Genomic DNA, 18,900 nt, shown 5'->3' on the forward strand with positions numbered 1-18,900 from the left:
GAAATATAAGCAAGCGTTGGAGCTATAGTCTAGGCCTGTAGAGAATGAAACGGAATTTGAACGTAAGGCAAACTTAAATAAAACATTAATTATTATCACAACATCTCCGATAGAGTCGTAATATTGAAACGTTGATTCAAGTAAATAAAGAATATTTAAGAAGTAGGCCTGCTATTCCAGAACTTAACGTATCTGCGTGCCAGTATTCATTAGGCCGACTATATGACTGACACTATACAACAACAGCTAAAAATCATAAGCCTAATTAAAGATAAAATTTAGTCTGAAGTTGACTACTTTAACACAATGTTACTTAAAGAATTAAATGTTTGTAGTAAATTAAGAATACTAAAATGCCTTATAAATATAACAATATCCTAAAATTTCTAGAGAGAAGGATAGCTATACACATCAACAATCTTTTGTTTTATACTGGGATTTGATCGTCATTATTTAGTTCAACAACATTTATAAAGGTTTTTTTTTAAAGTGAACCAACGAATCTTGTGATTTACTCTTGAGACACGAATCACATAAGGCCTGATGTTTTGGATTTCATAGAGAATTTAATTTTTTGTGAATTTTTATTTTATTATCAGAAAATTGAAACAAACTTGTGATTAGTTTATACACAATTACCAGTTTATTATAAAAAGTCAAAATTTGATAAGGCAAAAAACGATGGCAATATAATATTCAATACAAAATCTCGTTGCTTAGTGCTATAACGTCATTTTCGGCGTAATCTCTAGGATGTGTTGGAGAAAAGTTCTACGACAATTTTTTCTGTAAAATTTATAAATGCCACAATACTCTGAACACGAACACTTTTAGTAAATTATAAAAGTGGAACACAATCCGTCCAGCTTTCTGAATTCCGTGTTTTCGTGGTCAACACCTCTGGAAGTAAAGTGTATCTTTTGGGGGTAACAATATCTAATTCTTTATTAGATTATATAAATATTTTGATTTTCCTAATACCAGAAGCTGTGATATCTTTCTTTATCTCTCCAAATATCAGTCTCGTTGACTTGCATTCTATATAAAAATTTAATTGTTGAAACTATTCACTTTGTTTTAACTATGAAGAATCATTAAGTTGAGAGAGTAGCTGGTAAAAGAGTATCCCAAGAGGTGGCGGTTGTTAGTGATGACTATCTGCCTTCGTTTGACACTGCACAATTAGGGACGGCGAGTGCAGATAGCCTTACTGTAGGTTTGCGCGAAAGTGAAAACAAACAAACCATTTTTGTGAAAGAAAAGTAAAAGATGTTTCTCGTCAGTTCAAATTACACAAACACCAGTTTAATTTTGAAACTTATTTGAAATTTGTAAAGTTATTGTTGAATTAATGTGGTGAAGTATCAAAGTACCACAATAGAAAATGATACAATGCTCAATAAAAAGTTCGTTTTAGATCTATAAATTTGTTTTCTCTGTGGTCATTGCGAAACTGTCATAGAATTTAACGAGGAAAAATCGACGAAGATATGTTACTCTTGGTAAACAGATAAGTGTATTAACTGTGTTGAACATGTGTACTTCTGCAATTTCCTGTAAACTCGCCATCTTTGTGGCGGTACACTTTCGGTATTAAATTATAGTTTTTCAAGTTAAACGATCGAATTATTTCCTATAATAAAAATACATGTTTTTATTTTTAACTTTGTTATAGTAGACTCAGTGACACACTTTCGTATACCACCCAATATCCTGAATGTAGTCTCATGTACTTTCAGACCTTGTTAAAATTCAAGTGTTGGATAGATTTCACTTAAGTATGAAGCATTGGTAAAATATTCACAGAGTACGAACTATGAAAAAAAACTCATTTAAGTTTGAAACGAAAACATTCTTGAATAACTTTCAGTTTTGACTTTTTGTGAAGTTGACAGAATTATTCAGTTGAGTGTTAAGTTTTGAACAGCATTAAGATGGGTATGAATTGTTGAAAACATTTACCTTATTTTGAACTACTGAAAATCAGTTCGCTGGTTGTGAAGTTTTGGATAGTTTTCTATTCAGTTTCGACATTCACTGACTGGGATAATACTATTAAAATATGGAGTCGTTCTGTTTGTTGTTATAAATGTCTTGTTTCAAGATTTATTAAGTCTTAGGTCACTCATCAAACTTAAAACATAATTTACAATAATTTCAGAAATAATTAGATTTTATTTTTAATGTGTTTATATTAATTTGAATACAGGGGAATTTTATATTGTAATTAAGAATGGTGCTTTTGCCCATCTTTTAATCTTAGATTTGAAAGTCTGTGGCAATCGTAGAATGATATCTGTATAGCAATTTTGTTTCTTTGTTTGACGTAATGGAAAGTTGAATATTAGAAGCTTCATAAATACTGTTCTTACCTTGATTCCTTTTATTGTCTGTTATGTTGGGCGTGTATATACACACACACACATATATATATATATATATATTACCAGCAGTAGGTTAATGACTGTTCAATTGGGCCATTACATAAAATCACAAAACTTTTGTGATATATATTTATTTCCTGTTTTTCTTGTAAATGTAAATTCTTCATATTATACTAAAGTGCTGAAAGTTTTATCTTTTTGCTTTTCTCAATAGAGAACTTTATAGCATAAAACTTATCAAGAGAACATTTTAGATAGAGAGAAATTTTAACATTTTGGGGATTGGTGTAAACGCTAAATATTCTATGTAGTTTTTTAAAATTTTCCGGTAAAGGTAACTGATGGATAATAATGTAGAGCTAATGACTTAGAGACCATGGTATTAATGTACTCTTTTATTTTTGGACTATTGTCTGCTTGAAGAACAGTTTCTCCTGTCACCTTTGTACTTTGTCCATAATATGTGTAACACATTTTCCGAATTAGACGGTTACAAACCACGGAATCTCGAATTTAGTCTTAACAAACGAAAACTACGTTTAATGCAGCCATATATTTTGACTTTCATGAATATTTTAGTTTAGTTTCGTTTATTTCACCTTACTAGTTAAATCCGAGACGAGAGTCATATATTTCTAACCAGTTTAAATCCTAAAAATATTATTTAATCTTTGAAATATATTCTAGATTTGCAAAGTCATTGTTGAATTGATAGGGTCAATTAGTAAAGATTGGAGATAAAGAAAATCTGTTTTGTCATAGTTAGAGACAAATAAATTAGGTGTGATATTAAATCTTCATTCATTTTGCTGAGTCACCATTTACTTTATAGTTAATATAAATCATTAAAAGGTAATGTTTAAAGTATAAAATACTGAGTTATGATTATTATTTATTAGATGTGTTTTATTTGATTTGAAATGGAGGCAATAATAAATTTGTAGATTGTCATTCAATTCAGGATAACCTCAATTGTATAGGATAAACTTACGGTACTTTTATAGCACTTGAGGTGGTTGGTAGCATGACATTAAAAAAAAAGAGAATTCAGAATATATACATGATACTGTTGGCTGAATTAAAAATGTCATAGTGAATCAAATTTGTGAAAGTCCAGAGTGTGACAACTAGATATTTACAAAAATTTTGAACTATTTATTTTTATTCAGTGTTTTAAAACTTTTATTCTTTCACAAACTAATGATTAAGCAAATTGGTTTTCAAACGTGGAATAATAATTTCCTGAAATTAACATGATATTAAAAAACTTAAAATAGAAATAAGTGAAGGAAATTAAAATATAATTTAAAATTTAAATATAAAATGTAAATAGATATAAACTTAATGTTTAGAAATAATAAAACTTTATGAAACGACTTGGATATTGATTTATACAAGTTAAAAAAGGAGACTACAAATATATCTAGGATAGACTACTAACAATTATATTTTAGTAGTGTATTTCAAGTGGTAATATATTTCAATAAATGAAACAATCTAATTGTTATCTGCGCGTTAATGGATGGAATGGTTAAATACAATCTCTATCAGAAACATGTACTACACACAAAATGTTTCTCTACCTATTTTACCTCGTTACGATAAGCTACATGCTAACGGCAATAAAACTTCGGTTTGGATACATGTGATGGGAAAACATAATAACGTCGTTATGTAAATTTGTGTTTAGAACAAGAAAACAAATGTTGATATTTATTACAAGGATAAATTCCATTTTAGTACGTTGTAGTCGAGTTTTATTATGTTTTGTTTTAATCTTTGTAATCTTTATATGTTATAGAGCCCAACTAATTTTTAAATTTGACGAAGTGTCAGAAAATTAGCGTAAAAAACAAATATTTATGCCACGTTTAGAAGTGCTAGTATTTTAATAAATATCTTATTCCAGAGATCTTTCAAACTTTTTTTTTATTTAGGTGCTTTACTCTCTACCGAAAGAGCCAAAACGTGCTTTAGTTTGGATGTATTGAGAAAGTTTTCAATGCTAGAAATTACTCTCATATAATTTCGCACAGAATTTTTTTACAAGTATCAGAAATTGCCGAGTTTTGGGAATGAGCACTCTAGTGTACATAGGGTACAATTGGGAAATAATCAGTTATCTGTCTCTGGACACCATTGAATTCCTTACTCATAGAGGTAGCCCCTTCGTACCCTTGTCCTCGCAGGTAGCCATGTTAGTACCATATTTTGTCAGATTGTTTATGATGAAACCAGCCAAGTTTCTGTCTGTCACATCACAACCAGGTATAAATTGCAAAACATCTTCTCTTATTGCAACAGAGTTGTCATTGGCATGCAAATATCTAACACACAGCAAAAACTGTTCAATGCCTGAAATATCTGTTGTTTCATCAGCTAATATTGAGTAACACTTTGCAGCATTACCCTGTTAACCAAAGCATCAAGAACATGAGTATTACAGGCGTAGATGATTTCATTTTGAATTTAAGAACTCAGATAGGTCTTATCTGAACTGTCTGTTTGTACTCAAAAAATTCCCATAGTTATTGATGGGCTCCTCATCAGTTTCACCAAGAAACATTGGACTAGAATCATATTTTCCCTCGTATTTAAATTTTGTCTCCCACACAGCAATATAATATTAATAATAAGAATTAAATATTGCCGGTTCTGTTCAATTTCTTGCTTGTAAGTTGCATCAAGCTGAAAGTGCACAGATGAACTTGTGTTTACGACCTGTAGAAGATTGTTAGCTTTGTTTTGCTGTCTTGGTAATACTATTTCAATTCTTGTGCATTGAAGTATTCAACAGCCTTTTTCCAGTTTGTGTATGGAAATTTCACTAGTTGTCCCAATTTCTGACTTCCATCAGGAGCAAAAAAACATCAATACTTGCAGAAAGAACCCTTTGCATGTTGACTGTAGAGTAGCCATCTCCACTGTGAAAGCCAACGATGCAGAGTGTTTGCATGATTTTTAATGCAAAATTAATTTTATGAGGAGTCGACTTACCTGTTTACCAATGCTGACATCACCAGAAATGAAATTTTCAATGTCTCAGACTGACCCTGAAGTGGTAGTGGTAGCATTGGCCAAGGTGATAACTCTGACAATTCAGTTGACAATTCTGATTCAATCTGATTGGCTGCAGCAGATTGATCAGGTTCAGCCTCATGAATGTGTTTAAAGAACCCGTGCAGTGTTTTTTGCTTTTTGAGGCTTGACAACATGTTTGTCAACATCACATTCACAGTACCATTGGCGCCACCTATAGTGAACGATTCACAATACATGGCGCCAAAGGCAGTAGGTTAGTGCCATGGTGCTGCCATCTCGCTACGGTGCCACCCACTGTTTATCTGGGAAGTTAATTCTTGAAATCCAGTGAATCTGAACATATACTGTCCATGATATTTGAATACAGATTATAGGTTGATGACAGGACTGTAGGCCTACTTTGCTGGGTCTGATAACTTTAAGTTATATATTATATATATATATAGGCCTATATATTTATTTATGATTAAAAAATAAGACAAACACCTCTGTGTGCCATTCCGAAATTTGCTAAGAAGGTGGTATCAGAATGCATAATTCAGGGTTTTCTTTTACGTTTTTATTAAAAAATTTCCCTGGGAGGACATGCCACACGACCCCCCTAGCATGGCTTCACGCCTACGGCGCATGTGTCAAACACTCAAACTAACCCTCCTCAATGGCCATTTCTGGCCATGTCCCTGTCAAAGATAAGTCTCAATGATTTGCATTCTATGTTATAATTTAAATGTTCAAACAATTCGCCTTGTTTTAAGCTATTAAGAAGCATCCATTTGAGAGAGTAACTTATGAGTTGGGTATGAATTATTGAAAAGTATTGAGATGGATGTCAGTTACCGAAAACATTTAATTTATTGTGAATTCCTAAACACCATTCAACTGGGTAAGAAGTTTTGAAAGGGTTTCTGTTCATTTTCAAGTTTGTAGTTATATATGTCTTGTTTCAAGAATTATTAAGTCTTAGGTTACTCATTAAACTTTAGAGATAATTTCAGAAATATCTGGATTTTATTTTTAATATGATAATATTGATTTAATTATATGTGAATATTATATTGCAATTAGAAATGGCGCTTTTGCACATCTTTTAATTTTAAGTTTGAAAGTCTCTTTCAATCAGTGCATTCTTAGAATGATATACACTGCTGGCCAAAATCTTAAGGGCAATGAACATAAAGATAAAATATGCATTTGCTCTGTTAAACTCAACCACGTATTTCAGTGGAGATTCGAAATATTAAAATAAGAAAAGGGGAAAAAAAGAACTTTTTCAGCATTTAATATGGAAAATGTTAACACTATGAAATTAGTCTAAAACAAGCTGGTCGAAAGTTTAAGACCATATCAAAACAACTCCTAAACAGGGTAGAAAATGCCCAACAAAAGGTCTCAGTAGTGTGTTGCACAGCCGTCATTGCGAATAACTTCAAACATTCGCTTTGGCATGGTTGATATAAGAATTTGCAGAAGGTTGGATGGTTTTTTTTAATCCTAAGATGACTTCACGAAGATCATGCACTGTTTGGAATTGATGTTTATTTCTATAAACTTCCCATGCCATCCATTCTCAAACATTTTTAAAGGGGTTCAATTCGGGCAAACACGCTGGATGGTCAAAAAGAATCACGTTATTCGCCACGAGAAAGTCCTTTTTCCTGCGGTCATTGTTGATTGCAGCTTTGTCCTGCTGAAAGATTTAGTCATTTTTATTCAAGCGATGGCCTTCAGTCAATAAGAATGCTCTCTCCAACATGCCCATGTCGACAGCTGCTGTTGGACACCCAAGTATAGCTTGAAACTCCATTGTTCCATGAAAGGAGAAAGCACCCCAGATCATGATGGAACCTCCTTATCGTGCCAGTAACATTGAAAAACATTTGGACTATCCAGCTTGAATAATTTCTCATCAGAGAACTAAACTTTTGTCCACTTTTCTACGTCCCATGTTTGGTGCTTCTCAACAAAGTTTAACCAAGCCGTTTTGTGGTGTGTAGGGAGGCGTGGCCTTTGAAGACGTTTACGGTTTTTTAAAGCTTTTCGCTCGTAGATGGCGTCTTATTGTTCTTGAGCTGCAGTCTACGTGCGTAAGGGCCTTAATCTGGTTCGACTATAGCCTGGTGTCTTGCCGGACAATCCATCGAATCATCCTGCTCAACTCCGGCTAAATATCATTGGGCGGACTTCTTGAAATTCTCGTTTCGTATAACTCAGGGTATTCTACGAAATTTGCAACAGCAGTTTTACTACATCCAATCTCACCATCTATGGCACGTTAAGAGAAACCTTGCTCTTGAACCTCAACAATTCTGCCACGTTCAAATTCTGTCAGCTTTTCAGCTTTTCCCATGTTTTTACCCAATGTAACACAGGAGATGTCAGTGGGAGATGTTGACAACGCTAATGTTCGAACAAAAATAACAAAATTATCTTACATGTTTACCGATTAACGCTTCGTTTGAGTATGGTCTTAAACTTTTGACCAGCTAGTATTTAAATTAAGTTCATAGTGTTCACATTTTCCTATTAAATGCTAAAAACGTTTTTTATTTTTATTTTCTCTTTTCTTATTTTCACCTTTCGAAGAATTTGGCCAGCAGTGTATATATAGCATTTTTGTTTCTTTGTTTGATGTAATGGAAAAATTGAATATTAGAATTTTTGTAAACACTGTTTTTATCTTGATTCCTTTTATTTACTCTGGACACACGAAAACTATGTCTAATGCGGTTTTATATGTTGACATTCATGAAGTTTTTAGTTTAGTTTTGTTTATATCACCTTACTGGTCAAATGCGAGACGAAAGCCATAAATGTCTAACCAGTTGAAATCCTAAAAATATTATTTCATGTTTGAAATATATTCTAGATTTGAAAAGTCATTGTTGAATTGATAGGGTCAAGTACTAAAGATTGCAGATAGCGAAAATTGCCTCGTCATAGTTAGAGACAAATAAACAAGGGCGTAAAATCTTTATATATTTTGCTGAGTCATCATTTAATAGAGAAATACTTTAATGTTAATCTCAATAATTAAAAGGTAATGGTTAAACTAGCCGTCCCCAATTTAGCAGTGTTAGACTAGAGGGAAGGCAGCTAGTCGTCTCCACCCACCACCAAATCTTGGGGTACTCTTTTACCAACGAATAGTGGGATTGACCGTCATGACTGTCCCGTAAGTTCACTCTGGGGTTAATACTTCGATAAATACCATAAGATAAAAACTTGCTGTGGTCATTAACTGGCACGTACCACTACAAACATGATTAGATAATGGATGTGATGACTAATTCTCCACTAGCAGATCATTCAAGAAGCTGCACACGAACCGCTGAATTATCTTGAATGTTTCACACGGCACATTATGTTACAACAATTGTCTCAATAAATAGAGGTTGTTGAGAAAAAGAAAGTTAATTATTACTATTGTAACACACGAAACAGTTTACAAACCGTAGTTGTTAGTTGTGAAGAATTACCCTGAAGATGTTAAAAGCTTGTAAGTTATTTTCTTGTCTACGTGAAAGTTGATACTCATGGGGTACACAGTTAAAACTTAGTTTTGGAGAATAATACAAACACTTTTACCTCATAACAAAACTGAGTTTCATAAACACACTTGTCTGAACTGTAATAATATTGATAGTTGTAGAGATATAAATACAGAAGTTTTGTACTCTTATCAATGTAAGTAAATTAGCTGCAAAATGAATAATTAGTTTATGTAAATACATGTTTATCAAGAAAACACCTACATGTTTGTTCCGTTCCCCAGTTGGTAAGACTGACCACACATATTTTACGTCAGTTAACATAACTGAGCTATTTTTATCAGTCCATCATAATTCTGTTATCTTAAATCTGAATATTCGATGTTGCATTTCATCCAACAGACGTGTGTTAATTCTACGGAATAGAAAGTGTTATTTTAAAAGGTTTTCCTAATTATTTAAGACGTACATTTTAATTTTGTAGACTTAAATTTTGAAAGCTTCATTTTGACAAAAGAAGTAAGTTATACGACCAAGAATAAAGAAATAATTTTGAAAAATTTAAGCAGGAAGTTTTTTTTATTGTATGTAAGATGTAAGTAAAGTTTATTTTAAATTAGGAGAATCAAAGAAAGACGACAGCTGTTGTACATGTGTCGTTACTTGTCGCTGTGAAAATGGAAAGATGAAATGCGTCTGTAACTGTAAGGATGACACATCTCAATGTTGTACAGAAGCTAAAGACAGGAAAAACAAATGTACAGTTACTGTCGTTTGTGAATGCGGAGATGCACGTTGTAGTCCAGAGTGTAAGAAGGATTCATGCGAGGATTGTGTAGAAACCAGAAAGAAGAACAGCTGCGTTTGTAACGTTACCTGCTGGTGTGAAAACGGAAAGATGAAATGTGTGTGTAACTGCAAGGATAACACTTCTCAGTGTTGTGAAGAAGGTAAGAAAAGAAAGGATAAATGTACTGTTAGTTGTCAAAGTTGAAAATAAATTATTAATCCTATATTTCTGAACTTTCAATGTTCGTGAATTGTTTGAGTGAGAAACACTTAAATTGAATGGTACTGATCAATAAGAGGATATTAATTTTATTATGATATACGTACTTTAAATGTGTAACGTTAACGTAAATATTTTTCAAATCTTTCGCAGAATGAGAAACAGTTAGCAGTTTATCACACTGAATATCGATAAAAGTATATTGGTTCTCTTTCTTATTCGATAAATATTATTATATATATTTGAACATTTCAGTTAAGTGTTCATGAGGATTTGTTATATAATTAGCTAGATATATCAAACATGCTTAAATATAATGTTAATCATTTTAATATATTTTTCTTTAATCATTATACCTTCTGTAGACGGGTACTATTGTATTTTATAACGTCTTAAAACCAATTCGTGACAAAGGAATCGATACAAGAAACTATAGAGAATATTTTTAAGAATATAATTTTACGATGTTGAATTAATAAAATAAGGATGATACCAAATTACTGTATAAAAGTTTTATTGAATCGGCAGTAACCTTATTCTGATAATATCGGAATATGGAGTTCGATTCTCACGATGGTAAGTTCAGGTAGACTTGTATGCAGTTTTGCGTACAAACAAAACACACAATTTTAATATATTATCCCTATTACCATACAAGAAATTGATTTAATTTAAAATTACTATGCTCTTTTATCACTGACAGATATTTATTTTTTTTATTTGTTTTGATATTCGCACTAAACTACACGAGGACTTCTCTACTATTCTTCTGTGATTTACGAGGGAAATACCAGAGGGAAGGCTACCGATCATCATCGACAAATTGTAAGACTAACCTACACATAAAACACTTACACGATGAAATAGTAAAGGATATTGTGTGGAAGTGATATTAGAATCGGTGACCCAAATATTACTAGTCGAACGTTTTACATTGTGGCCATAACGGGGTCATTTCATTAGAAGATAAAGTAACAGATGTTTATGGAGTATCTTTTTATTGTTGCTAATCTACCCAGTAATTGTGGATATGATCTGGTACACCTTGAAGATCGAAATTGTATTTACCGTTGCTCTTTTTATCCACAGTTCTATCTAAAATTAAAACAAAAAACTACTATTCAGAAAGTTAACAGTGGAATTCGTTTCCAGTAGATTGTTTCATGTCTCAGACAGATGCCCTTACATGTATTAGATGTAAACTGATGTAAATGTAACTAGCATAGTTAAAGATAAATATTGAGCTATAACCAAACCAAAGTGATATCGTACCTAGTACAATTTAATAACTGACCGATATGATCAGAGAATAGAGGTCATGAGCCAGCGCTGTCTAGGTCTGTAACATTTAAACTGGTAACAGCGAAATTAAATATGTAATAATGTGTAAAATACTAGATGTATAGCTGAATCAAGATATTTTACAACAACTTGCAGACCGATATTTATATTACATGGAACGAAAGTTACTAACACCCTAGAGCTTAGGGTTCGTCAAGTGCAACACATTCTAATTTCTTCATGTAACAAAGGGTCGCGTCGGTGGGAAGGCACCTTCTCTACTTCAAACTGTCGATCAATGCTTATGAGACACGGACCATCAGTAACTATTTACTTATTTCTATACGTGTCGTTATTGTCGTAACGTAATTATTTTAGAAAGGAGAGTTACAAAACGCTTATCAAAAAGTAAATTACTTATGGTTGCAAAATGAATAGTTAGTTTATTTAAATACATGATTATCTCAAGAAACCACCCACATGTTTGTCCCGTTTAGAAATTTTGTGAAACTGACCAAACATATTTTACGTCAGTGAACAGGACTGATCTACTTTTATCAGTTCAGGATGATGCTCTCATCTTAAATCTGAATAATAGATGTTGCATTTCATCCAAGAGACGAGTGTTAATTCTACGAAATATAAAGTGTTATTTTAACACATGTTTTTGTAATTATTTAAGACGTACCTTTAATTTTGTAAATTAATTTTGTAAAAGGTCCATTTTTGACAAAAACAGATTATACGATCGAGTATCGGTCACAACATAAGTTTTAAAACCATTGAAAGACATGAGTAACAAATATAATACATAAGTAATATTGAAAACAAAATTAAGCAGCAATTTTTATTGTACTAAGCGTTCCTGAAATTTTTATATAGGTGAAGCAATGAGAGACGATAACTGCTGTACATGTGTCGTTACTTGTTGCTGTGAAAATGGAAAGATGAAATGCATCTGTAGCTGTCAGGATGACGCATCTCAATGTTGTAAAGACAGAAAGGATAAATGTACTGTCACTTGTGAGTGTTAAAGATGAAAGGACTTATCCCATACTACTGAAATTTTAATGATGGTGAATTATTTGACTGAAACTCGTAAAATGATGGCATGAATTTACAGCAAATTTTAATTAAATTTAGGAAGAAAAACGTAATTTAAAATTGTAATAATTATTTTTTCATATAATTCACTGTATTCTAGAGAGACGGTTAGTACAATACCAAACCGAATACGGAGTAGTGTATGTTGGTTCGTTTTTCAAGTTGATAAATGTGATTATATAAAGTTTAAATGTTTAATTAATGATAGATAATTATTTAAACAATTAGCTATCTAGATACATCAAACATAGTGGAGTCAAAATGTTAATTGGTTTCATAATGTTTTTTTTTCAATTTAATCTTTGTACCATCAACAGACTAGCACCATTAGATTTGTGAATGAGTAATAAATATAAGAAGCTACAGTGGCTTTTAGGAATACAATGTTGTGATGTTGAATTAATAAAATAAACTACATAAAATTCTTGTATGAACATTCATTGGTCACCAGTATTCTTCATCGTACAATATCAGAATGTGGACTTTTATTTTTTCAATACTTAGTGCATAAAGACAAACGTACAGTTTGTGTCTTAAAAAAAACACACGGATTTTTTGTATGAAAATTCATCATCATTACCGCAGTGTAATTTGAAATAATATGAGAAATTTCTAAATTTTCAATTTGATATTCAATATTTATTTTTAATGTATAAATTTACACGAGTGTTGTTTGCCTTAGCTTTCTGTAATTTAATAGTAAAAAACTGGAAAGAAGGCAGCTAATTATCATGAGTTCCCGCCAACTATTGTTGTACTGCTTCAGGATTCATTTGTCATTTCACCTTTATCCAGAGGTTCATTTGCTTTCTTGTTACAACTACTATCCAGGATACTATCAGTGGAACTTCTCTTGCCAGTAAACTGCTTCGTGTGTCAGACAGATGTATTTACGTAATTCAAAAATATACTAATCTAATACAAACATTTATTATAATACTGTACTTGTACTTCAAGCTGTACTAGCTATAATATTATTTCAGCTAAACACTAGAGCTATAACCAAACTAAAGTGATATCGTACTGAGTAAAATTGTAATTTTAACAGAGAAGAGAGGTCATGAGTTAACGGTGTTCTTTGAACTAGGAAAGCAAAGTGGTGCACAAAACTAGTTTTCACCAGTCTTATTGTTAGAATTATGGTGTACCGAATTTAGAATAACATATAGAGCACTCAACAAAGTAGGCTATAATCAACTGTCCATTGCATTCTGTGGGCATGCGCTATTAGTTTTCTTTCTTGATTTGCTAAAAAATTTTTGTTATTTACTGATATCCAACCTAAATATTTATATACCAAGAGTTCGATTTTTAACAAAACTTATCCTATAAACTGACAATTGAATTCAAGACAATGTACCAGCAACTTAACCTGTAACTTAGAAAATGGTACCAGTTGTAAACAAAGCTGAATCAAGATATTTTACAAAAATTGTTATGCCATTATTTAGATTACATGAAACGAACAGTAGATTGACCATAAAGTTATAACACCCACACATCTGTAAGGGGCCACCATGTTTAGTATGAAGGGGATTCGAACCCGTGACGATCGGATTTCGAGTAGCGCCCACTAACCACATGACCATGACAGGCCTTATTTCGTCATAGGCTGCCGCCGGTTAAAAAGGTACAATCTCTTCTTGAAACGTTCGATCATAGCTTACGATACAATGGAGCGTCAGTAACTGTTTACTTGCGTATTATTATAGGTATATGAGTTATTTTCCTTACAAATATAATGTAATAATTTTACTTTAGAGAAAAGTTCCAAAAATTAGATAATTTAATTCTAGTGATTCTACTATTATAACAAACTTGAGGAATTTTGCGCCCGCTATAATTTTAAGGTTGTAGAAACAACACAGCCCAAGAAACAGAAATATGCGGTATAATTTTACATTCTATTAACGCATGAAATAATAACGCATATTTATATTAAACATGAATATGAATATTATGACGATTTGTTGTTCTACAGTAAAGTATGTATTTTTCAGGGGGAACTAAATTTTGAAAACAAAAGTATTACTAGGCCTATATGTTGTGAGAGTAATGTACGTAATGTGAATTAATACGCGAGAATAAAAGAATTTTCTACTCCAGATTGTATGTCACATAAACACGTAAAATATATTCTTAAAAAAACTACACTTACGATGTCATTTCTTTGACTTCACACATAGTAATTATAAAACAAAATATAGATAAAATATACCACAACATATAATATTCCTTAATTACCTTACATTTTTAGTACATGTCATATATATGTCATTTTTTTTGTTTTCACACCATTATGGAAATATAAGTAAGCGTTGGAGCTATAGTCTAGATTTGTTTCTTTAGATTTAGGCCTGTAGAGCATGAAACGGAATTTGAACGTATGCCAAACTTAAATAAAACATTAATTATTATCACAACATTTCCGACAGAGTCGTAATATTGAAACGTTGATTCAAGTAAATAAAGAATATTTAAGAAGTAGGCCTGCTATTCCAAAACATAACGTATCTGGTGCCAGTATTCATTAGGCCGACTATATGACTGACACTATACAACAACATATAAAAATCATAAGCCTAATTAAAGATAAAACTTAGTCTAAAGTTGAGTACTTTAACACAATGTTACTTAAAGAATTAAATGTTTGTAGTAAATTAAGATTACTAAAATGCCTTATAAATATACCAATATCCTAAAATTTCTAGAGGGGAATGATAGCTATACACATCAACAATCTTTTGTTTTATAGTTGGATTTGATCGTCATTATATAGTTCAACAAAATTTATAAAGGTTTTTTTTTAAAGTGAACCAACGAATCTTGTGATTTTATCTTGAGACACGAATCACATAAGGCTTGATGTTTTGGATTTCATGGAGGTTTTAATTTTTTGTGAATTTTTATTTTATTATCAGAAAATTGAAACAAACTTGTGATTAGTTTATACACAATTACCAGTTTATTATAAAAAGTCAAAATTTGATAAGGCAAAAAAGAAGGCAATATAATATTCAATACAAAATCTCGTTGCTTAGTGCTATAACGTCATTTTCGGCGTAATCTCTAAGCTGTGTGGGAGAAAAGTTCCACGACAATTTTTTTCTGTAAAATTTATAAATGCCACAATACTCTGAACACGAACACTTTTAGTAAATTATAAAAGTGGAACACAATCCGTCCAGCCTTCTGAATCCCGTGTTTTCGTCGTCCAACACCTCTGGAAGTAAAGTGTATTTTTTGGGGGGGTAACAATATCTAATTCTTTATTAGAGTATATAAATATTTTGATTTTCCTAATACCAGAAGCTGTGATATCTTTCTTTATCTCTCCAAATATCAGTCTCGTTGACTTGCATTCTATATAAAAATTTAATTGTTGATACTATTCACTTTGTTTTAACTATGAAGAAGCATTAAGTTGAGAGAGTAGCTGGTAAAAGAGTATCCCAAGAGGTGGCGGTTGTTAGTGATGACTATCTGCCCTCGTTTGACACTGCACAATTAGGGACGGCGAGTGCAGATAGCCTTACTGTAGGTTTGCGCGAAAGTGAAAAACAAAGAAACCATTTTTGTGAAAGAAAAAGTAAAAGATGTTTCTCGTTATTTCAAATTACACAAACACCAGTTTAATTTTTAAACTTATTTGAAATTTGTAAAGTTATTGTTGAATTAAATGTGGTAAAGTATCAAAGTACCACAATAGAAAATGATACAATGCACAATAGAAAACTTCATCTTTAGATCTATAAATTTGTTTTCTCTGTGGTCATTGCGAAACTGTCATAGAATTTAACGAGGAAACATATTGACGAAGATATGTTACTCTTGGTAAACAGATAAATGTATTAACTGTGTTGAACATGTGTTCTTCTGCAATTTACTATAAACACGGCATCTTTGTGGGGGTACACTTTCGGTATTAAATTATAGTTTTTCAAGTTAAACGATCGAGTTATTTCCTATAATAAAAATACATGTTTTTTATTTTTAACTTTGTTATAGTAGACACAGTGACACACTTTCGTATACCACCCAATATTCTGAATTTAGTCTCATGTACTTTCAGACCTTGTTAAAATTCAAGTGTTGGAAAGATTTCACTTAAGTATGAAGCATTGGTAAAATATTCACTGAGTACGAACTATGGAAAAAACTCATTTAAGTTTGAAACGAAAACATTCTTGAAGAACCTTCAGTTTTGACTTTTTGTGAAGTAGACAGAATTATTCAGTTGAGTGTTAAGTTTTGAACAGCATTAAGATGGGTATGAATTGTTGAAAACATTTACCTTATTGTGAACTACTGAAAATCAGTTCGCTGGGTGTGAAGTTTTGGATAGTTTTCTATTCAGTTTCAACATTCACTGACTGGGATAATACTATTAAAATATGTAGTCGTTCTGTTTTTGTTATAAATGTCTTGTTTCAAGATTTATTAAGTCTTAGGTCACTTATCAAACTTAAAACATAATTTACAATAATTTGAGAAATAATTAGATTTTATTTTTAATGTGTTTATATTAATTTGAATACAGGGGAATTTTATATTGTAATTAAGAATGGTGCTTTTGCCCATCTTTTAATCTTAGATTTGAAAGTCTGTGGCAATCTTAGAATGATATCTGTATAGCAATTTTGTTTCTTTGTTTGACGTAATGGAATGTTGAATATTAGAAGCTTCATAAATACTGTTTTTACTTTGATTCCTTTTATTGTCTGTTATGTTGGGCCTGAATATACATATATATATATTACAAGCAGTAGGTTAATGACTGTTCAATTGGGCCATTACATAAAATCACAAAACTTTTGTGATTTATATTTATTTCCTGTTTTTCTTGTAAATGTAAATTCTTCATATTATACTAAAGTGCTGAATGTTTTAGGTTTTTGTTTTTTTCAATGGAGAACTTTATAGCATAAAACTGATCAAGAGAACATTTTACATGGAGAGAAATTTTAACATTTTGGTGATTGGTGTAAACGCTAAATATTCTATGTAGTTTTTTACAATTTTCCGGTAAAGGCAATTGATGGATAATAATGTAGAGCTAATGACTTAGAGACCATGGTATTAATGTACACTTTTATTTTTGGACTATTGTATGCTTGAAGAACAGTTTCTCCTGTCACCTTTGTACTTTGTCCATAAAATGGGTAACACATTTTCCGCATTAGACGGTTACAAACCACGGAATCTCGAATTTAGTCTTAACAAACGAAAACTACGTTTAATGCAGCCATATATTTTGACTTTCATGAATATTTTAGTTTAGTTTCGTTTATTTCACCTTACTAGTTAAATCCGAGACGAGAGTCATGTATTTCTAACTAGTTTTAATCCTAAAAATATTATTTAATGTTTGAAATATATTCTAGATTTGCAAAGTCATTGTTGAATTGATAGAGTCAATTAGTAAAGATTGGAGATAAAGAAAATCTGCTTTGTCATAGTTAGAGACCAATAAACAAAGGTGTGATATTAAATCTTCATTCATTTTGCTGAGTCACCATTTACTGGATAAATACTTTATAGTTAATATAAATCATTAAAAAGTAATGTTTAAACTGTAAAATACCGAGTTATGATTATTGTTTATTAGATGTGTTTTATTTGATTTGAAATAGAGGCAATAATAAATTTGTGGATTGTCATTCAATTCAGGATAACCTTAATTATATATGATAAACTTACGGTACTTTTATAGCACTTGAGGTGGTTGGTAGCATGACATTAAATAAAATAGAATTCAGAATATATACATGATACTGTTTGGCTGAATTAAAATGTCATAGTTAATCAAATTTGTGAAAGTCCAGAGTGTGACAACTAGATATTTACAAAAAATTTTGAACTATTTATTTTTATTCAGTGTCTTAAAACTTTTATTCTTTCACAAACTAATGATTAAGCAGATTGGTTTTCAAACGTGGAATAATATTTCCTGAAATTAACATGATATTAAAAAACTTAAAATAGAAATAAGTGAAGGAAATAAAAATATAATTTAAAATTTAAATATAAAATGTAAATAGATATAAACTTAATGTTTGGAAATAATAAAACTTTATGAAACGACTTGGATATTGATTTATACAACGTGTTAAAAAGGAGACTACAAATATATCTAGGATAGACTACTAACAATTATATTTTAGTAGTGTATTTCAAGAGGTAATATAATTGAATAAATGAAACAATCTAATTGTTATGGGCGCGTTAATGGATGTAATGGTTAAATACAATCTCTATCAGAAACATGTACTACACACAAAAATGTTTCTCTACCTTTAGCTCGTTACGAAAGTTTCATGGCTAACGGTACTACAACTTCGGTTTGGATACATGTGATGGGAAAACATAATACAGTCGTTATGTAAATTTGTGTTTAGAACAAGAAAACAAATGTTGATATTTATTACAAGGATAAATTCTATTTTAGTACGTTGTAGTCGAGTTTTATTATGTTTTGTTTTAATCTTTGTAATCTTTATTTGTTATAGAGCCCAACTAATTTTAAATTTGACGAAGTGTCAGAAAATTAGCGCAAAAAAACAAATATTTATGCCACGTTTTGAAGAGCTAG

The 18,900-nt window shown here is 31.2% G+C and overlaps 1 protein-coding gene across 1 annotated transcript; it reads left to right on the forward strand.

Annotated features, from left to right (window-relative positions):
* Window positions 1-8,838: 8,838 nt before the first annotated feature.
* LOC143251180 (uncharacterized) lies at window positions 8,839-12,753 on the forward strand. The gene is made up of 3 exons (XM_076502591.1): window positions 8,839-8,922; window positions 9,535-9,864; window positions 12,087-12,753. Exons 2-3 carry the CDS (start codon window positions 9,600-9,602, stop codon window positions 12,236-12,238), a joined length of 417 nt encoding a protein of 138 aa, XP_076358706.1. The 5' UTR covers window positions 8,839-8,922; window positions 9,535-9,599; the 3' UTR covers window positions 12,239-12,753.
* Window positions 12,754-18,900: the final 6,147 nt, after the last annotated feature.

This window comes from Tachypleus tridentatus, chromosome 5 (assembly GCF_004210375.1).
Source record: "Tachypleus tridentatus isolate NWPU-2018 chromosome 5, ASM421037v1, whole genome shotgun sequence".
Taxonomy (NCBI): Eukaryota; Metazoa; Arthropoda; class Merostomata; order Xiphosura; family Limulidae; genus Tachypleus; species Tachypleus tridentatus.